Below are 22,469 nucleotides of genomic sequence, written 5' to 3'. Positions count from 1 at the left end.
TGGCTAGGAATGGTCTGATTAAGACAAACCCCAGCTTTGAATTCAGCAGCATTCTGATTTGGGGCCGGGTTGGGGGCGGATTTAGGAGACGGTATGTGGGTTTTTTTCCCCTTTCTTTCTGAAGTCCTTCCCCTGTGGATTTCAGATTAAAGAGTGCGTGATGACACATTTACCCTTTTGGTTTTGCTTTTAAAACACAGGGCTGACAAGTGTGTTTAATGGGCCCGTGGCACCAAGTGACACAGGCACAGGGCTCAGGAGGCACACGCATGCCTTGACTGTTTTGATGAGGAAGTTAAATCATCCTTGCCAGGTGGAAGGATTAAATACAAACCATAGCACATTTCTGACATTAAATTGATTTATCGGGAAATTCGAAGAGGGGGGGCAGAGAAGAGAAGTCAAACAAAACGGTAAGCCCTACTTGGATATTAAGAAAATGGAAAGAGGAAATGTTATTTTCTAATGCAATGACTATTCTCTGTTTATACTCTAAATCCTGGATACTTTAGCATTACAAGATCTTATGTATATAGAAAAGACTGAGAGAGATTATTCATCCCAATTAGTATGCATTTAAGTGATGAAGTTAAAGGCTCAGTGACTTACCCGAAGCCACACTACTTGGCTCTAGGTCCCTTCTGAAACCCAGGACCTCTGACTTTGCTCATCTGGTCCAGTACTCCTTCAGCACCTACCCTTCCCTGTCATGGTCTCCAGAGGCCTTGCAACCAGTGTTTAGAACTCACCAGAGCCTGCGGCCAGTGAGGATCAGGTCAGTTCTCTAATCCACATATAGATCATCTATTTGCACTCCTTTTCCTGGACTTGCGGCGTGCGCCCTTAATCACAGCCGCTTATTTCACAAATGCATAAGTGAGCACTGGTAACAGAAAAAAATCCATCTCCACTAGTGCAAATGGAAAAACAGCTCAGAGCTCACAGCCCAGTAGAATGTTGTTTGTAGCTCGTTCTTTGTATAAGAAGGACAACGTCATAAATTAAATTAAAAGCTACCAGCCAACAACTGTGTTTTCGCTAGCCTCCCCTTTTCCAAGAAAACTCATCGCCAGGAAAATACTGGTAGATTGCACTCTTAACCGGCCCCTCAAAGGAAAGTCTTGTTACTTAGAGGCGAGTGGCTATTTGAAAGCCTGGCTACAATTTTCCTGTTTTATTAACACTTGTAATTAAATTCGTCAACTCCCTCTAAGATTCTGTATAAATACCAGATGCTCACGAAGTTTTTTTCTTCTCCTGGAGAATATGAAACGTTGTAACCTAACGGTAGAGGAACTTCAAAGGAGACACGGACCTGGGTGAAAGTGAGCCCTGAAGGTCCACACCCACTTCCCTGTGAATTTCTCAGCCTGCTGCCCTTGGCCCACATGGGCCCCTTCCACGTCTCTTCCCTTCCTTGTGGCTGTTAAGTTAACATCAGGAGCAGATGGCTCTGAGTTGGGCATGGGGGACGGGGAGGATGATCCGGCAGGCCTGGCAGGAGGGATGTGAGAAGAGCAGGAGAAGGCCATGCCTCTCGCTCCCTGCGCGCGGCTGCAACCTGCTTTTCCTGTGCTATTGACGCGGCCCCACCAGCTGTCACTTAATTAATGCAATTGATCATATGGGGATCAGAGGAGGAAGTTTGGGATAACTCTGGGCAAATCCACCCTTTCCACTGGGGTGAGAAAAATCCTCTTCTACCAAGTATACTCCTCAGGGGGGTCAGATACGTAGTATCTTTGCATTGCCTTTCCCTGTACAAAGAAGTGTAACTTTCTGTCCCAGAGGTGATGGTATTTCAGCAGTAGACAAAGCTACCCCTCCCTTTGGGTTGTCCAAAATTAAGTGTAGATGCTTAGAGTTGTCATTACCTGAAGAGAAAGCTGAGAGAGTGTTAAGTGAATCGCGAAAGAGAATAACACACCTGCTGGTGTTTAAATTTCAATGTATGGAATGTGGGTTTCTTAGCGTTTGTAATGCAGAAACTGGCAAAGGGAGCTCTACCACCCCCACAACTCAGTTCCAACAGATTCACTTGTGTGCGTGCGTGTGTATGAATTTACTTAAAAATATTTAATACTCCTAAAAGTATTAGCTGAGTATTCATATCATATGGGCAATCCCTAACCCTCCTTACTTATAAACCACCCCTGACTTTGGGGTTCCCCCCGCTCGTTTTGTCAGGCAGGTTGCCACACGGGGGATCCATTACCGAGGTTTTAGGGAAGCCTCTAAGACTCTCCTGAATGTGGAAGGGAGTGAGACTTGAAAGCAGGGAGCTGTAGCCCACGCCACCTCAGCTACTTTCAGTTTCTATTTGAAACCAGAATCACAGAAGAGTTGTCACATGGCAGCTGTGCACTTGGTGGAAATGAGAATTCCAGATTTTATGCTAATTCGGTTTCAGGTTCCTTTGAACCTGCAGTTTCATGAGGCTGTGCTTAAAACAGCAATCTGTTTTAGATAAAAGAAGGGATTACTAACGACTTTTTAGTTTTGCAAACATTCGCAGCCTCCAGAAGGAAAGGGGGAGATCGGATTTATTCTTTCGTTAACACTGTCGTGTTAGGTTTTCTTCTAAGTTATCAAATAGAAAACTTCTGATTTTGGCAAAGATGTTTCTTATTTCCGGATTGCTGTTGTTGCTGCTGTTACTTTTCTTTGTTTCGCTGGTGTCCTTTCTCTGACTGTCATCCCTTGTAAAGGCCAGAGAGCAAAAGATGATGTTCCTGGGTGTGTCTCACCCTGGCGCGTGGCACCTTCTTTCTTTTGCTGATTATTGGGGATAACTGAGATAGATGTTGCCTATTGCTTTGTAACAAGCTGCAAATTTAATGGCTTGAAACACAACTATTATTTGTTTGCTGACAGTTGTGCAATTTGGCCAAGGCTCTGCAGAGACAGTGTCTGTGTGTTCCACGGGGCATCAGTGAAGGCAAGCTCAGCTCGGGCTGGAGGAGCAGAGGCCAGGATGCTTAATCATGTGACTGCAAGCTGTTATTGGCTGTTAGGTGGGAACTCAGCTAGGGCTTAGCTCCCAGGGCCTTAATTCTCCTCCACATGGGCCTGCTTGGGCTTCCTCACAACATGGTGGGCAGGTTCCAAGAGGAAAGAAGCAGAAGCTTCTAGGTCTTCTTAACACCTAAGCTCTGAAGTTCCAGAATATCCCTTCTTCTACATTCTGTGGGTTGAAACAGTTACAGGCCGGATTCCAGGGTAGAGGACAGAAGCTCCACCTTCTCACGGAAGAATGGCACGCACACACAGCATCACTGGAGGCCCTAGAGAGTAGCTGCCACCGTGGCCGATGTTGGCCTGTGGTGGTGTGGGTTTCTATATTCCATGAAATCCTAGGCTGGTGGCAGTTTGTGGAAAGGACTGTACAGTTGAATTAATTTTTTGAGAGAATGTCTTCATTCTCTCTGTTTACTTGGCAGAGATGTGGTCATTTATTCATTAACTCGTCGATCTGACCACTGTTTATTGACCACCTATTACACGTAAGACCTAAGGGCACTGTACCAGATGTTAAGGGTAATGATGACCTTACTGGTTGGGGGGGTGGAAGGGCACAGGCCCCGCCCTCCTGAGCCTTGCTCACCAAAGCAGGGTCTTGTTCCCACTAAGGAAATCATTGCCACCAAAGGCATGACAGTGTGCAGAGGTGAGCCTTGAAACAGGTAATATATGTGAGACATTTTCTTGGCTATATTTCCCTAAGGAAATCTTCAAGATAAGCTATGTTTAGAGCAGGAGAAGACATTGCTGGTTTAATCAATTTGCAACGAAGGTCTGTAAACGGAGACTACACAGGAGCAGAGAGGAGCAGCGAGCCTTTGTGGGCGTGCAGGCCAGCCCTGCCCTAGGTACCAGCAGCGTGTGATGGGAGCAGTTGGCATGGGCACAGCAGGTGGCCCTTCGCCAAGCATACTCCTTCGACTCATAAAGCCACAGAGATGGACTCCACTGTAGTGGCCATTTCAGAGTTTGCCCCTCCGTTCTGACAGTGTGGCAGGGACAGCGAGAAAAAAGTAAGACATGCACAAGGGTGAAAAATCAGAGACATCGGTCAACAGGATGCTTTCAGGATGCTAAAGCAAGGGAATCACCTTAGCTGCCATTCTAGCTGCCCACCTAGTACCCCAGCAACTGTGTGACTCAGCAAAAGAGCAGAAGTAAATGATTCATTGTTGCCCAAGAATTTCTGCAGGTAAATGTTTGGACCATCTGGATACTCCGTAATGAGGCTCAAATGAAAGCACAAAAGCCTCGTTAGGCCCCTGTGTGTTGGTACAGACGGAGAATAGAACGTCTAGTCCTCTAAGCAGTATTGACATCTTTAGGTAGCATGTCTCCAGGAGAAGAGAGCGAACCCCGTGAGGGACAGTCAGAGGGGAGGTTGTGCTGACGTGCGGTGAGCCACCATTTGTCACGTTAGTTTTGCAAATTACCTTCATATGCACGTCAATAATCCTCCCACTAAAAAACCCGTGAAGGTAAACTAGTCACTTACCCTAGCAGCATTCGCACAGCTTAACGACCGTTTTACTATGACCCTTTGGATCTTGAAACTTCTCTAGATCAGTTCGTTTTGAGTTAGATCTAGAACTGACATATTTCGGCCTTAAGAGTGTATTGGAATTCCAGGTTTGGCCAAGGCAGTGAGAAATCGAGACTCACCTAATAGTATGGACGCTAGAACATCGAATGGCGCAGAAGGTGGTGGATGCTTTACAACTGTGCCGTCATCCCGACTCCCCACCTCCAAAGGGAATACGGGGAATAGCAATTACTCTGTTCACCTCCCAGGGTTGTTGTAAGGGCAGGTGGCATAACTGTGAACTTCTTTGAAGAATAGGTGTTACTACAGGTATGTACAGCCACACCTTTATGAGCCGTGAATCTTAGAACCAGTAAAAGATATCATAGTATATAATTTATGGCTTCTGCTCTTTTTCTGGTCTAGAGTTCACTAGTTTATTAGTTGGTTTCTCCCTTCCTTCCAAGTTCAAGGCCCTGAAGTGAAGATTAAAATTGTGTTTCAAGCCTGACCCAGACCTAAAATAGCAACTTTCCCAGGGACTTCAGCTAGTGCCTTTCCCTGGGACTAACCGAAGGTAGAAATGAGGGTCCTTTAATCTGATATAGAAAAGTGTTTTCCCTCAATACAAAACAACTCAAGTTAAAGTCATGTACCTGGTTTAACTTGATTAATGAGAAACATGGTTGGGGAGGCCACATAAGGTAACATCTCAATTTTCAGATGAATCCTTCAAGCATCCACCCGAGGAAGATCTAGGGTGATTTCAAGGGTGCCTTTCTCTCCCCTGAGCTGTTGAGCATTTGGGGGAGCTCACTCAGTCTAAAGTAGCTAAAATTCCTCTTACATAGAATATTGAATAGTTTTCCACAGCAGCCTTCTGTAACATGGCCACTTAGTGCGTCTGCAGGAACACAGACAGTTGCGCCCCTGTTGGGGGCTGCAGGGACTGCCTCCGTTGTTGGGCCGCTTTCCCAAGACCTTGCCTGTGGCTGGGAGCCTGTGGCTGGGAGCCCGTGGCAGGAGCTCTGAATTGTACACGGCTGCAATGCCAGCCACTGTTTCCTGAAGGAGCCCCCATCCCAGCGCCACCTCCCCACCGCCAGCTCAGCCTCACAGCTCATCTGGCCAGCCGAGAGGAAGGCAAGGCTGCCTTTGTCATGCCACCATAGAGGACCTGTCTTACTGCCCCTTCATGTATGAAACCAAAACGAGGAACGTCTACTCGGAGGCGACTTGTGGCTAACAACCACCAGGTACTGCTGCTCCAGGTGCTCTACACACATTAATTTACTGAACCCTCACAGCAGTTGCTGTAATAACAGTGGGTGCTACTTTTTATTGCCTTACTGTATGGACGAGGAAACTGAGGCACAGAGGTGTGAAGCGGTCTTTTCGCCGTGACAAGGCTAATAAGTGAAGGTGGAGGAAGAGCCGGGAGTTGAACCCAGCAGTTGTGTTTCCAGTGGACACGCTCTCAGCCACTAGAACAGCTGCCTCGCAGTCGCCCCCGGAGAGATGTCGGGCCCCAGGGTGAAGGCCCCCTGGGGAGCCATCCTTGTACGACTAGCACAGCCGCAAGCCGCATGGTGAGGCAGTATTGTATTTAACGTTCGCAACAGCACTCTCTGAGAGTCGACTTATATTATAGCTCCATTGTACAGACGAGGAATGTGAGGCTTAGGAGACGTTAAATAATAACTCAGGATGAACCAGCTGTTCTGACAGAGACTAGATCCTGAGATAGGCCTTCTAACTTCCGCCCACACTCCTAACCGCCAGGCCAGGGACCATGAATTCCAATGTCCAGTAAGCCCATTTAGGAATCAGATTCTGGGATAATTTATGCAAAGCCAGCTAAAGGAAATGTCTCGCCAAAAGCATTTTCTTTTCAATTTAACACTTTACTTTTCTCAATGTATCATCTCCATTGGCTTATTTGCACATTTTGTTCTGCTCATCCTTTTAGTGCCTGCACACATTTGGTACACAGTCTGCATTTTAATTGCCTCGAGCCCACTCTCCCACTCCCATTCCCACGTAGAAATAGTGAGAGGGTCCAGGTTTTGGAGATTCGAGCAGGGCGAGTGCCTGTCCTCAAGCCGGTTGGACTTGATATCAAGTGCAGGTCTCTAGACCCCCGATGGCTAAGACTGCTCAATGTTAGATGGTATGACAGGAGCCTGTCGGAGCACAGGTGACACCGGGAAGACGTGGCCTCACCACCCTGCTCTTACGTGCTTCTGTAAAACGGAAGGTGCCACTGGGCGACGTGAGCAGAGATTGAATGTATTTTTATATTTCATTGCCTTTCTTTGTGGGACTGTCAGATCCTGAATATTAATATCTTAATGTAGATTTAGAGGTTAAGTAAGAGATATTTTATGGGGTTTTTTATACTTTTTCCCTTTGTACTTTATAGTACACTGTAAAGTTTGAAAGTAAAATTCTTTTTCTTGACTTCTACACTTGGAAAATATTTATTTCTCCCTGCGTCTCAATAGTATGCATCATAAACCAACCCAGTTGGGCTTATTTACTTCCCTCTCGTTGCAGCCCCGTGATCAATGGCAGCAACACTGGCATGTAATGGTAGAGGCTCTTGCTTTACCACAGTGAGAGTGTGAGCTACTGCAGTCCCCTTTCAGAGTGATAAGTAATGAACCTTCCGTTTAAAAGCCTCCTTATTCAGAAGGGTGGGGGACACAGAGCCGAGGGGCTGGGGGCCACCCAAGGTTGGCTCGCTATGCATCACTGGAGGAGAAAATCATGGTTTGTAGTATAAAATGAACTGGCCTCACAGGAGAAATCCCTAGGGCCCAGGAAAGGTTTTACTCTCCTAGGCCAGGAAGCGTGGAAGGCACTAGGTCAGGAATTAACAGAGGCGGGAAGCTGGGTGACCTTGGCAGTGAGATGATTTCCTGCTTGCTAGGGCTGAGCAACCTGTTGACTTCAGTTCTCCACACGAGGACTCCTGGTCGCCCACATGAGCAAGGAGCAGCAGGTACCTCGGTCCAGCTGCAGGTCCCTCTGGGCTTCCCAGCAGCCATTTTCAGCCCTGAGTCTCCCTTCGTATTATCACTTATCCAGACACTTGTCAGGTGCCCCCGCCCCCCTGGCAGGCCAGGAAATCTCAGCCATCTATTCGTCCTCTCTCATCGTGCACCTATTGAGGTAGGCCCGCCAGTACCGGGCTGGGTACATGGCACGTGAACACTTTCCAAGAAGTGAATGAGATCCGCAGGAAACTAGGTTCAGAGAGAAGGCATGTCGCAGAAGAGGCTGATCATATGCTCACAACTAGATGCAAAGTGCTGGGCCGCGTCTCCAGGCACATGTCTCTGTTCCTTGTACCGCTGCTCTGGCTGTGGTGTGAATAAAGACACGCAAGACACAGTCCTCGTAGAGGGGGGTTTAGAATCAAATCAAGGTGGTATCCCACACAGAGAAAAGGGGCAAGAAACAAAACATGCTTCTGCCTCAGTAAGAAACCATTTTTAATCATAGCAAACCTGTAGGCCTTTCTAAACTGGAAATTACAATTTCCCACGTCCAAATGACATAATTGCATGCTATTTTATGTTTTAAGACATTGAAGTCTTTGCTGTTAGGAGGTTGATGGCGTCTTAAAGCCTGGGGAATTCTCATAACATTTCCCTTGACTCAGAATTGGGCTTTGCGCTCTAACGAGAAGATCCACGTTACTCCCATCGCCCAGCCTTATCATGTGAGCCAGCCTCTCTAACATCCAGGTTCCTGCCGCATCTGGAGGGACTGTTTGCAGTGAGGCCTGTGTGAAGTCGGGGCTTTCGAGTACAGATGGTACAAACCACTGGCGCCCCTTTCTGGGATTGGCGTTGTTTTGATGTTCGTGTGGTTATTGTTATTGTCACTGTGGTGGCCCGTGTTGACAGCATGCGGTAGAAGGCATGGCCGTGCACATTGCTGCCATACCAGATATACTTTTATTCTGTTGTTCTCCACAGTAATCAAAATGCGAGTGTCATCTGTAACCGTAGTAGCCAACACATACATCGCACGTCCCGAGTGCCAGGCGCTGTCGCTGACAGCGGCCCTCTGAGGTGCGGGCACCGTTGTCATCTCGTCGTACCGACGAGGAGAATGAGGCCCCCGGCTCAGAAACAACAAGGCCATGATGTCAACCAGATGTTCGCTCTTAACCTCCACCCAAAGAACAGGTAGAAATTCGTATTCTCAAAACCCGAGGAGCTTTAAAGATCGATCCTCCTGGCAACGCAGAAGTAACCCAGGTGGGGTGACAGCTGTCCCAGGACTAGTTTGAGAGCGAACGCATGTGCTGTGATTCCCCTTTCGTGGTCTTTTCAAACTATGCAATTTAAAATATAAAAGCTTGAGGAAATCCCTCTTCTTTTAAACCACCCAAGAATTACCCAGCACATGTTCTGCGTGAGGGCCTGAAGTACATCTTATTTATGAGGGAGAACACCGTGAAGTAAATGAGCTGTTTCTATCTAAGATGCTCAACAGAAGACCAGCGTTTGTCACAAACATTTCACCAGAAAATGCTTAGTCTCAGCCTGGTCATTTATGATACAAATTGAATCAAAGCTCACATTTTAAGCTTTAAAAGTCTTCCATTTTATATGGGCTGAGAAGAACTTCCATTAGTTATTAAAGCCAGTTTATCTTTATCTTTAGATATATTTAGGTATATTTTGAGATTTGAGGAAGACAACTCCATATTTTAATTTAGCATGTTTGTTTTAACTTGTAGCTAGTTAATCATAAACTTAGCTAAGTAAGGTCATATATCAAAAATTGTTTTTTTGTGTCTGAAATAACTGATCTAATTCTGAAAAGACCGTTGAGTCCATGTTCTAGCGATCAGGTTCTTGTCAGGGTCCCCACTCTGTAGGACTCGCTCTCCTGAAATCTGCTTCAGAGGCGGAAGGCGACGTTAAGCCATTAGAGCTAGCGTGCTAAACCTGCTGAGTGGTGCAGGCATTTGACTTTAGAATCTTTAGATGAAAATTCCAATAAAGGGAAGCTAAGTTTCTCAAGGAAAAATAATAATAAATCTTGATTCTTGAAAGTCAGAAAGTCAGATCTCTGGCCAGGATATCCAGTCTTCCAGTGTGTGGATTATTCATATCTTATTTTTTCCTGTCTTCCTTCTCTGTACTTCTGATTCTGCCCTGTGCCCATTCCCTTCCAGTTTTGACATTGAATCCCTCCCTTCCAGAAAGGAGGGGGAAGAGAGCACTTTGGAAACCAATGGGGAGAGGCTGAGAAATGGAGCCGAGTGGCAGTGGTGGACCACGGTGGGGCGCAGGCAGGGTGTAGGGGGACTGAATGTGGACTCTGCAGAAGCTGCATTCTGTGGGTTCTCTAGAGGCTTGGCTGTTGGTGTTTCTGCCTTCCTCCTGATTACAGGTAATAACAATACAGGGACACATGCAGATCTGTCCCAGACTTTCATGTGTCTAAATCCCAACTCTCAGAGATGGCCATCTAACGCAAGGCATGCTAAGTGTCAGAAATGCTACCTGAGAAAAGCACCTCAGAGGGCTAAGTGGTTGTTGAGCTGGTCATCTGAGTTGCCCATCCTTTTGTGCCTTTCAGTTCGCCCTGAGGGGGACATGGAGCTCTGGCCATTTCTTCCCTGTAATATTGATTTTATTAGGGCAACAGGACAAGAAAACCTTCCCATTTTGATTGCTCCAAAAGAAACAACATTTTAATGTCTTTTCTTGAAAATTTAATGTTTGCCTTTGAGCTATCTGGGTATTGCAGAAACAGCTTGAGAATGAATGCCCCTGGCTGGAGGGCCTCAGCTGGTTTTGTGACATCTTATAAGCAATAGGAAAGTCCAGCTCCAAACTTATACCTTCCCAGGCACCTTTTCTTCTGACTTCTCTGGAGGTAGAGAAAAATCTCTACTACCTATTTTTTTTTTAAACACTGTTTTCAGAAACACCATGAGGTGCTACCGGTTAGGAAGGGCATGAGGCTGGAGAGAGAGAGACCTTCTTATTTCCTAAATTGATTGTTTTTGGAGGTTCAAGAAAAAGAAGTGTGCCATACAGCAAGCCCCTCCTTTTTTCCCCTTGAGACATGTTTTAAGAGTGCCATGAAATCAAACAGTGACAGATGTTCAACTTCAAAGAGGTGAGGAATGGGCCTTATTGCTTTAAACTAGTCTCCATGTCATTGGTATGTGGTGTAAGTCTCTCCCCAGCCAGGTTCCTTTCCTGTCTTCTCAGCTACCACCCAGGTATGGTGGCCCTGGAAGGGAAATCAGGAACCGCGAGCTTCCCTCTGCTCTCACTCCTCCCTGGTGTGCCTGCTCTACCCTGGAACCCACCCAATTGCAATCTAGGCCTTATTACCCTCTTTCTCGTGTGCTGAGAAAATCAGAACCTCTTCTCCCCCACTACGGCCCAGATAACATGGCCTAGTACCTTTTCCTAGCCTCTGTGGTTGGGATAGTGAGTAAGGAAGCCAGAAGTCTGCAGAGGGGGATACCAGGCTGGACAGAAGTGGGCAGGGCATGCTCTGGGCGGGAGTGGGATTCCAGGGGAAATCCACGAAAGGCCAAGTATGGAGTCATTCAGCGCCCTTCTGCCCGCCTCCCGGCACTAAAGAACACAATGATGATAAATGTTGGGAAGAAAGTAATTGCTGCCCATGTAGCAAGGTTGTGGCATTGCTTTATTCCTTTCCTTATGTGTGGTGGATGCCCAGGGAACTAATCGGCTTCACTTTATCAGTGAATTTTAAGAATAAGAGGAGGGGGGATTTGTAAATGGCCACTTGGTGCACTCAGTAATCCTTAAGACCTAACAAATTGCGTTCGGTCTTTGATCATGATGGGGATGAAGTTAAAAACCTTTTTGTTCTAATACTAGACTCTGACACTCCTCCAATTTCAACAATGTACTTATTGTTTTGTATTGAGCACCTACTATGTGCCGGGCGTTTCACATACATCACTTCTTGCCTAGAGAGCTTGCTCTGTGCAGACGTCGCTGGCCTGGTTGCACTTCAAGTCCAGGCTACGGGCCTAGTGGCCTTTCCCGGCCTCGGTGCAATATTGGAAGCCCCAACTGCGGCGAGGGCGCGGGACGTTGCAGTTCCCGCCAAGCCCGTCCACCAGGAAGGCGGCTTGGGGACCAAAGGCTCGAGCTGCGGGCGGAGAGACAGCTGTAGAGGTCGCACCCGGGGACTGCGCCCCCGCGGGGCCGACCGGGCGCCGGGCCGAGAGGAGAGGCGGCGAGGGGCGGGGCGCGCGGGGCGGGACGGAGGAGGGGCGGTGGCACCGGCGGCTCGGGCTCCGCGCGCGGAGGAAGTCCCTCTCCGAGAGCTGCGAGCGTCTGGAGGAGGCGCGCTCGGCGCAATCGGGGAGCGAAGTCCGGAGCCAGGGGCCCCGGTGCCGCCGCCGCCCCCTCCTGACACCCATTCAGCCAGGGTGCCCGCGGCGCCGGTGACGGCCGCTGATGGAGTTCACTTGAGCTGTGAGCCGGCGGGAGAGGCAGGCGCCCGCGAGCGGAGCGCGGGTCGGAGCGCAACCAGCCCCGGGCGCTCGCCCGCCGCGCGCCAGCTCCGGCCCGGAGGCGCCGTCGTCCCGGCGTAGCCCTCCCGGCGCCCCGGCCGCTGCAGCGCCCCCAGCGCCGCGCGCCGGTGAGATTGGCCCAAAATAAAGACTCCCGGAGCGTACCCCTCCGGCGCGGCGGCGGCGGCGGCGGCGGGATCAGGAGCAGGCGGCCCGTGGCGCTGCTGGAGAGGCGGGCCCGGCAATCGGGGAGCCCTAGGCTGCCGCCGGGGAGAAGCCGCCGCCGCCGCCGCCGCCGCGGTGCGCCCTCCTCCTCCTCCTCCCTCTCCCTCCTCCCTCCCTCCGCACATGGTCTCCTTTGTCCTGTCGCCGCCGCCGCCGCCTCGCTCTTAGCTCCGCGCGCCGCGGCCGCGGCTCGGGCCGCTCCTGTCCGCCTCGCCCGCCCGCCGGCCCGCCCGGGACGTTCCTCCGGTCCCCGCAGTTCCCTGCCGGTCCCGCGCGCCGCAAGAGCGGCCCGAAGGCAGCGGGACGCGCGGCCGGGTGCGTCCCGCCCGCCACAGTCGCCGCCGCCGCCCTGCTGGCCCGGCCGCCCTCCGATGTGTGCGCTGCGCCGGCTCCCGCCGCCCGAAGCTGTCGCTCCCGTACGGATCTGGTTGGTGCATCCGCTTCAGACTTTTCGCTAGGACGGCAGGAGACTCCAGCGAACGGAGCCCAGTCGGAGTTGGGCGTTTTCTCTTCGCGTGTTTGGCTGGTTTTCCCCTGGTCTCTGACGATCCCCCATTGTGAACCCTGCTAAGGAACCCAACCATGAACTTGGGGCTGACAGGACTGCTTAACCCTTTGCGACCAGGTAATGCAGCCCTGGGGGCGCAGCTCCTCGCCCGCCGCCCGCGGTCGGAGGGGAGGCGGCCGGGTCGGGGGTCTTTTGTTGCGGCGGCCCAGCCGGCGGGGGCGGGCTCCTGGCGTCCGGCGCCGCGGAGCCCCCTAGGCGTCCCCCTCCCTCGTGCTCTCCTTGTGCGGCCGGGACGCCCGCCTTTGTACTTTCCTCCTCGGCCGGCGGGCTCAGCCCGGGACTAGCGGCGCAAGCGGCGGGAGCTGCGCTGTCGGGCCCGGGGGCCGCAGACTCCCCGGCGTCTTCCCCGCCCGCGGGCGCCGCGGACCCGGAGCCCAGCCGGGGCCTGCGCGACTGGGGCCGGAGACCCTGGCGCTGGGCCGGCTGCGCGGTCCCCGCGCTGAGGTCGGACCCCGGCCCGCACGCCGTGCCCAGGGAAACGAAAGGAGGTCTGGGCTCGGGATCGGCGGCAGTTTGGGAAAGAACTCGCGCTTAAGTTTCGGGGAGGTTTCCCTTTTCTTTTTGAAAAGTCCTTCTTCCTGAGGGTGCGGAGGGCCGTCCCCCGAGTCTTCGGTCGAAGGAAATTAAGGCGGACCCCGAACCAGAGCGGCCGCGTCCCACCCCCTTCTGCACGAAAGGCTTTTACTGGTTTCCCTCATTCTCCGCGTTCCTTCCTTCAATTTGTTTGAATTATTTAACTTTTCTTTCAACAACCACGGCGCCTAGTAAATTTTTAGTATTAAAAAAATCTGCGCCCCCCTCAAAAAAGCAACCAAAAAAGCTTTTTTTTGTATCAATTTTTTACATGTAGCCACTTGAAGACCTCACCCTCCATAACCGAATGAGGGGGATGAAACGAAATGGCGAGCGAAATCTAAATAAAGGTCTTTAGCATGTGAAGGTAGCCCGCGTTACAAAGGAGGGGAGAAAAAGCCCCGCTCCTCGGCGAACTCGGCTCACCACGTTTCCATGTGTCGTTCCTGACATAAAAAAATAGGAAGATAGTCCTAGTAAAATAAGGAATTGGAGATCTTTTCTAAAAACAGTGAAAAGGAAAACACCCCAGACATTAAAACTCAAGGAGCCAAATAATTTGCTCAAATGCTTTAAAAGTGTAAGTAGAATTTGGAAAGTTTATGGAGGAAAAGCAAAGAATTGTCTTGTTGTTTCCGCTTAAGACTTTGGGTAAGAAGCTCTTTTCAGACTTGCAGGGCAGCGGTCAGCCACAGTTCTAACCACCTGAATGGAAGAGAGAAGGCATCCAGGGTCATTTTATGATCAGCCAAAGCCCCATCGCGATCATTTTCTTTTGGGTGTTTTTCTGTGGCGGCCTGGTTGAGAATCCCCTTTCCCCAGGTGCAAGAGGCATCCGTAGAGGCTTTGTGACAAGTGTCAGGAAATTAAAGGGCTCCAAAAGCTTTTATTAGAAGGTGTATTCCTAAGCCTCTCTGAATATCCAGTCAGACTGATTTCTGTCATAACTTCCTGGTTGGCATCATAATAATCACATCTAAGTTTGCTTCAGACATGGGATCCCTTAACCACTGACTTGAGAACACAGCTTGTAGCCCAGTGGAGCTGACAAAGGTGGCAGCCCCGAAGGAGGGTGTGGAAGACAACCGGAGGGCCTGTCCGCCTTCAGCGGCTGTCCTGCTCCATCCCCTTCTCACGCCACACACGCCAAGTGCAAATGAAAACTCAGTCAGGAACCATTTCTTTCCCTTACCTATGCTTTTTGCTTTTGGGGGTACAGTGATTTGTTTTTATATTCCTTTGAGCCAGTTAAGCTCATTGTAATAAGTAATTTCAAAATCTGCAAGGGTTATTTTAGTCTGGAGCGATGATTTCATTAACAGATTTTTTTTTTTAATTTAAGAATATTAGCTGGAGTTTATTTTTTTAAACCATTAATTTAACATAGCCATTCCAGTTAAAATCAAATACAGGTTTTCATCAAAGAACGGTGAAGTACTCATCTCTTAAGTTTTTACCTGGGGAACCCATATTATCTAGAAATCTCAATCTTCTGAACCACCCCTAAAACTGGAAGATTAGAATGAAAATAAAGGGGAAAGTAGTCATAATAAAAATATTTTACGTCTTCTTGTATCACTTGCTTTGAGAACTAGAACATGGTCCCCAGACATACCCAGGAATATCTCATCTCTGTCAACATAACGTGTAAAAACTAAATGGAATGTTTTCTTTGTCTCTAAAACCCAGCCCCAAAGTCAGAATATGCTGTACTTCAGAATCCTCCCTTCCTCTATTTTCTACATTTCTTTTTTTAAAATTTATTCAGCATTCTCTGCTTTGCTTTATCAAACATGCGTCTCTATAAAGTAGGAAAGATTAGTGGTTTCTTAGGAGGATCGAGTGGCCAAAACAGCGTAAATGTAACGTAGCCATTAGAACTTTAAGTGTAGACACATCTTCAAATTAAATAGTAAGAGAGGTCAATTTTTAATTTTTTAATTTTTCAAGATCTAGAATTATTCAGTGCTTTCAAAACGTTATTTTCCTACAAACTGACTTCATGTTTATTTTCCAGAACATTAGTGTATAATTTAAACTAGCTTTACTCTTGCTGTTTCAACGGGCTTGTTTCACCTTCCTTAAGCCGATGTGGTAATTAGCACACATGATCTCTAGAAAATGGGGAGGAGATTATGCTGGTGGCATGTGTACTGTCGGTGCTGGGGGCAGCTCAGCTTGCTTTGGTTTCAATACCAAGGTCATCCTGGTTACTGTAAGGGATCTCGGGGTCGCCAGATGACTAGCTTTATGAATTAATTTCTGGGAATGCTAGTTGACACTTTTTAGTGAGGAAAAGCTTGGCATTAAATAATAGGCATTTCTGGTTTGTGAAAAGAAAATTGAAAAATAGGCATGTCTACAAATACAGAAAAAGTAGCATTTCCAAAATAATGATCTGTCAACAAAATTGCAAAATCGTTAAGTGAACGAGCTGAATTGCTTTGTGTATCATCTCATAGAAATATGTTTTGCACAGATAATACGTCTAATAAGGACACGTTTTTAAAATCAGATTTTTTCCCCCAGCAAATAGCTGCGTGCAGGTCTCTCTCACGCAGTCACCTAGCACCACCTAATGGAGGATTGGGGAATGGCTGCTGCCCCGTCGGCTTTTCTAAAATGCAGATATAAAATAATAGTAACGATGGTGGAGACAACAATAATGTCGCTTTTTTTTTCCCCCTTCTTGTTTTTCAGGCATCAGATGCCAGCTCTGAGAAACTCTTCAATACTGTCATTGTAAACAAAGGTAAGACTCCAATTCTGAGCAATGGCTCACGTGTTTTTACATTGGTGTCGTCATTGCCTAGGAAGAAAGAATAAATAACAACGGTCTTTCTTTTTTCATTCTGGAATTGTTTATATTTTGTGGTTTTGCTTGAGAGAGATTCTGTATTCTTTTTGTGATACATTAAAAACAGTTTATATTAAAGAATACATTGAATCCTTATTAAAATTGACTTGGCTAAAAAGTCACTACTATCTGTGTGACTTTAATGTAATGTACGAGGCAATAATGGAGAATAATAGTTCTCAAAATGCTTTAACTTTATTGTTAGTTATCAACTACCCAGTAGTGGGAGAGCTATAAATAGCCGATTTGTACTGCAGACTAATAACCAGTGGCTGTTTAGTATTCGCAATATTATGGCCATAAACCAAGCTTTACTCTGCTGTGGGCTTTCTGTAAAGTTAATAAATGAGCACGATGGCAAAATTTAAATATGTGCTATCCCATTAATTTCTCCCAAACCGCAATACGCGGAGTTAGAGAGGCTAATGACATAGTAGTACATTAAGGGAAAACTTATCTTAAATCATTGCCAATTGATTTCTGGGCAGTTTTCGTTTGTAGCAGTACTGTTGGAAATAATGAAATTTAAGGTAGTGTCTAATCAGGGGCTTTGCAAAGGTGTCTAATTTGAAAGGTATCAATTACATAAACTGTTCGATCTTTTCGTCTCCACTATAGACCCCGATGTAGGAGCGTGCATGATGCTTGCTAAAAGAAGGTGTGCTTTTCTCTGGGAATCTCGTTCTGTGTTACCTGGACGATACTGGGCAGCACTTGTGCAGACTTGGGCCTTCGTAAAGTGAAATTTGAAACCACCTCAGCATTCCATAGTTGCCTGGGCTAGCAGGACGCATGTTCGAGTGCAGTTCCTTTTGGGCTCCCATGTTATTGTAGAGTTGGAACCAACTGCAGTTGCAAATAGTACATTATGTTTAGAGTTCCCCTGGAGGTGTCTGTGCTTATGTCATTGCTGTTACTCCCAGAATTATTGTCATCCTGAATTTTATCCCTTTTTTTGCATAATGGAGTATTCCAGTTTTATATTTCATCATATTTTTGATGGAGTAAAAGTTTGTGTGAATCTGCTAACATAACACTAAAAGCTCAATAAAAGAAGGTATGTGCAGTGCATGGCATACATTGCTCATATGTAAAAACGCCTAATTGTTTATTGCTCCTGTCGGCGGCGGAGAGGATTGGTAGACCTCGGTTCCTCTGTGTGAAAAGCGGGGCGGGGTGCTGGGAGGAGGAGACTGAGACGGTTGGAGGTATTCTGCGTTTCGTGGACAGCCGGGCCCCAGCCCCTCCCAGGATCTCCAGTCCCACGTGACTGGGTCTTTTTTTTTTTTTTTTTGGCCAGTTTGCTATAAAGCTTTGGAATGTGTTCTCCCTCTCTGGGATCAGCCCTAGAAAGCAGGTTGGCTCTGGGACCTGCATTCAGGCCGCCGCTGCCCTCACCAGGCTGAAAGGCCCTCTTCAGGGCGGACGAAGAGTGATTGATGACGAGGAGCGCCCCTCAGCTTCTTCCCTCCTGCTAACCCTTTTCCAATCAAACGTTTCCCACATTCTTATTTGTGTTTACTTACAGAGTGTGATTTGTGGCATCTATTTGGTTGTGAATAGTCACCCCCTGACAGGGTGCCTTTCTCCTGAGCTGCTTTTCTGGGGGTGATTTAGTTGCCTTAAAGGGATTAAGGTTTCTTTGTGAACACTAAAATCAACATAGGCTTTTTTCTAAGCTTTGCTTGGGAAACCATACACAAATAAGCATTTTAGTTGATGGCAGATTATGCCTTTGCCCCTTATTTCCATCAAAATGGTCTTTCTTTTCTCCTCCTGAGTTGCCCCTTAATGCCTTATGCTAATTCCTGTTGGTAACATGAATGACAAGAGGCTGAATCAATGCAAATCCAGGTGCTGCAGACGAGACTGACTGGTGTCCAGCCCCCCGCCTCCTCCCTTGGGAGAAGGGGATTAGGGGAGCAGGAAGGGGGTGGGGGAGATGGGGACAGTTTTGTTAAGGGGATTAGTATTCAAACTGCTAAACATCAGGAAAACAACTTCAAAAAGCGATTCATTGTGTAGTGATAATGTCAACAATGGCTTCGAGACGGGTGCGGAGAGTCTCGCGATGTGTCTTGATTTTTGGTCTGTTTTCACTCCGGGTAGTGGCAGTATTCACAGGATGGACGGTTGACAAGGCCTTCAAGGAATTGTCAGCTTCGTGCACATCAAGTTCAAGTTCTGCAAGGCAGCCCGCCTGCCTGCTAGTCGGGTCTCCTGTCTCTGTCCAGTATTCTTAGCCAAGAGCAATAAAAAGCATTGTAAGAAAGGGCAAAGTTACACCAGGTAGCAAACACGACTGGGAAAATCTTCAAAGCCTCGATGTATTGAACTGTCGAACAAGCACGCAGGGAAGCTGACACGTGTATGTCTCCACCTCCAGATGTTTAAAGCTACATGTCCCCTCTCCAGCTCCAGGGTTCCTCAGTGCTCCTGCCTCAGAGGAGCCTGGCTTTAAGCTGCTGCCGAGATGAGATTATGCTGCTGAGCCCAGTGGCGGGCAGATTTGGGCCATAAAATTGCACTATGGGAGGGCAGTGTTAATCTCACAAACTGATTGTGGTGGGGGGCTCGGTGGAGGGGCGGCGCAGCTTTGATGTTGGGATGTTGGGGAGGAAGCTCCAGGCTGAAGCAGCAGGGCCCATGGCTCAGCTCCCATCAATCTGCTGGTGAATGTGAATAAATCATTCAGCCTCTTTAGGTCAGGATTTTCAACCATTAGCAACCCTCCCAGGCCTGGGCCTCACGTCTCTGGTGGGATTTTTTTTATCACATTTAGTAGTTAGGTGTGATGAATCCGTCTTCTATCACTTCTGCCCATTGATTTTATTTTGACATTCTCTGTGTTGTCAGGTCCGTCCAATTTAATAGAGAACTAGTAAGGTTTTGTGTTTCGGTGTTCCAAGTCGGTGCTTTCTTCTGACGCCATTTATTTCCCATTTTCAAACAAATTAATCAAGCAGCGCGTGCGTGCATGTGCCCATGACCGGCGGGAAGATAGTCTCCAAAGTGCAGGGCTTAGGGTTGTAGTAGACATAAAATATAGTTTAACTTTAATCAAGGTCACAGTTGCCGTATTGACTTTTTATGTGTTTAAATGTTTACAGGATGTTCATGTGAGTTTTATGAATCCTTCTGTCTTTGTGACTCAACCATCTGCCAAACAAAAAATTAACTTTCCCAGTGAGACAGAGACAAACAGAGACTGACTTCTTGTCCATGCCGAGCTGATTGAACTGCTACAGGAGCCACGGGCCTACCTAGAATGCTGGAGTATTTGTCCTTAAAGCTGCTCTCCAGTCAACTCGGTGTGGCCAGCCAGCACGCGGCGCCCTTCCTTTCCTACCGCAGGCCCTACTGCTTGTCGGGTTTGCCGCTTTGATATATAGACAGAAAGGCAGAAGATGAGTATTTTGCTGCCTGTGACCATCCTGCCAAGATAGTTAATCTCTTTTAAACTCTGAAATTGCTTCAGGGCAGAGCTCCCTGAGGAGGAGCGAAAAGCAGGGCAGCCCTACCTGGGAGGAAGGAGAACAGTAATCTCTGGAGTCCTTTGCTTATATCCAGCCCCCGGGGTGGGTTCGTGGTCTGGGGTAGGGGAAGACGAAGGGACCCTTCTTGCTGCAGAGCCCCCTTGTCCAGGATCTGTCCTGCAGGCAGGGCAAGTTATAAGGACAGGTGGCCGGGAGGTGCAGTTCACACCAGGATTTTCTCACCCCTTCTTCCTTCACTGTCACTGTCATCTCACACTGTAGCCTTTGGCCCTCCTGCGTGAGCTGTTAGAGAGCTGAGCTGGCTGAGTGGGCATCTCTGAGGTGCTGAGGTGGGGATGACCCAGGGAGGGAGGAAGCCCCTGGCCTGTGCTCCCCCTGCTGTGAGCACCCAGTGTCTCCCAAAAAGTGTGCAGCAGAGGAGCAGCCACACCCCCGCCCCGCCGAGGTCAGCCCTGGGGAATTCTGGCGATCACTCACTCCCCAGCGTGAGTACCAGATGGCGCCCTGGGGCCGCTGGAGCTCTCTCATCCAGGGCTGCTTCTCCTTTCCCCAGCTCTACCAGGCCTACTGGTAGGTACACCTGGTCTCTTCTTGGGGTCATTCTGTACTGAGAGCTTCCATGGGACACAGGGGAGATCAGAGCCTTTAGGCCAGGGGGGCTTTCAGTATTTTTGACGGTGTGGTTTTATGAGTGGTGTAGAAAGAAAACCTGGCTAAAAAACCACTTGAGATTTGAGGAGAGACAGGTGACAGACATGTTACTAGAGACATACCTGTTTGGCGTGCTGAGGTGCAGTAACTGAGTACCTAATAAATTCTTTCATGGAGATGATCTCCCCTCATTCGTTAGGTTTAGGCGTGAAAGGGGAAGTCCTTGGTTTGGTGACCGAAAAGCTAAGTTATATTACCACCAAGACGACCACTGACTTAAAAAAAACTCCTCTTCTAAAATAATTCTGTGCTTTTTATGTAAGTGAAAATAATGCAGTTGATGATAGGATAGCTTTCTTAAAATTTTTTTTAATTTAGAGTTTAAAACCCAATCATAACGAACATAGAGAGACCATTTTATAGTTCCCTGCAGTGTCCTAGGTTCAGTGGTGACGGGGCCTGACCTAAAACATCCCCAAAGCGCCCCAGAGCCCATGTCAGCCTCTGTGCGTTAGCTGCATTTTTCTAATGTCTTAAATCCTAGTTGAGGGGAAGTTGTTGGGCTATCATGCATTCTTTGGTTTTCTTTCTCTCGACCTTTTAAAATACTTTTCAGAGCAGTGTGTGTGTGTGGGGGGGGTGTCTTTAGGAGATAGAGATGTCTGGTGTGTGGAGAATTAAATACTATTGAAGGGTAATTGGTCCTTGATGGGAGACAAAGGAGCTATGAGTAGTTGAGTTCCTCCTCCTGCCCCACACTGCAAATAGCCCGCAATCAGCTCCTTTTGTTATGGAAATTGACCTTCCTATAGAAGCCAGGCTCTTACGTACAGAATTTGTTACATAGAATTATTGCTGGAGGATTTTTGGAAACAGATGCCTTGTACTGTTAATGTGAAACCACCAGTAAGAGTCTAAAATATTCCATGTTGTAAGAAAGTGTCTCCCTTTGGATATTTTCCCATTAGCTCTACCTGGTCTTTCCCTGACCTGATGGATGAGTATGGTGGGGAAATCCTAGGTGAATATTGGATCCCGTCACTGGAGGTTTGGTGAAGAAGGTGGAAGAGTTTCCAAACATTCAAACTGATCTTTACTGTGTCTTCTGAGTAGAACCTTTACAGTGATGTCACTTTTCTAGGTAAAACTTGGACCACATTATCCGGAGCAGGTTACAGTGTAACAGGTCCCTCTTTCAGTGAAGTAAGCCAACATTGCTTTGCTTACTTTTGAGCCCAATAACAAAGTTCTTTGCTTACTGGATTGAATGATTGCCCCATTTTTGACATCTTTGAACGGTGGACTGGATTGTCCTCTGAAAGCCTTTTCTCCGTGCTTGGCAATATGAGCTAAAGAGCTTGAATGTTGACCAGCCCCTCTTTTCAACTCATTCATATTCAGGGTTTTGTTTGGTTAAACAAAATGACTGCGTATGTGGTTGTCTGAGAAAGTAATACACACTCATAAGGAGACAGTTGGAATAAAAAACAAAACAAAACATCTAATCGGTTCCGGAGAGGCTTTAATGGGACCTGTTAAATGGCGAGGGGCCTCCTCCCCGGCACACTCGGGACCCCAGGCGTGGAGTTCCCTGCATGAAGGAAGCCTGTGGCCATCCCACAGCCTCTGGATTATTTCTAGTTTCTGACAACTGCAGAAAAATGTTGTTTTCTCTGAAAATGTATGTTTATTTAACTAGGTTTCTTTTTTGCTTCACAATCTGGATTCCATTCAGTCAGTTACCACTCCAATTAACTAACAATTATTTAACATTAACAGTAATTACAGACGCCAGTTAAGCGCCTACAGATGTCAACTGTTAGCTTTGTACCTAATCACTCAATGAAATGGAGAAAGTTCAACAAACATCAATTAGCCAAGCAATTAGTATGAGTTAGGAAAGAGCATGTTATCATGTGTGAGCTGATTCAATTTATTTTATTTTGGCAGTAAAACACACACAGGCAAGCGGCAATAAGTTCCTCAGATAAGATAAAACTCTATTGTTTTGCAGCTTACAT

At 47.7% G+C, this 22,469-nt stretch overlaps 1 protein-coding gene across 5 annotated transcripts in view; it reads left to right on the top strand.

The window, feature by feature from the left end:
* The window catches only part of AUTS2 (activator of transcription and developmental regulator AUTS2), a 1,165,474-nt gene that overhangs the window by 1,066,021 nt on the left and 76,984 nt on the right, over nt 1-22,469 (top strand). For all 5 annotated transcript variants that reach the window (XM_053929825.1, XM_053929823.1, XM_053929827.1 and 2 more), the window contains one exon: nt 16,144-16,195. In XM_053929825.1, the coding sequence (XP_053785800.1) occupies nt 16,144-16,195 (52 nt within the window). The remainder of the gene's footprint in view (nt 1-16,143; nt 16,196-22,469) is intronic.

This window comes from Desmodus rotundus, chromosome 1 (genome assembly GCF_022682495.2).
Source record: "Desmodus rotundus isolate HL8 chromosome 1, HLdesRot8A.1, whole genome shotgun sequence".
NCBI lineage: Eukaryota > Metazoa > Chordata > Mammalia > Chiroptera > Phyllostomidae > Desmodus > Desmodus rotundus.
The sequence above is the reverse complement of the archived record's forward strand: the minus strand, read 5'-3'. Positions and strand labels throughout refer to the sequence as shown.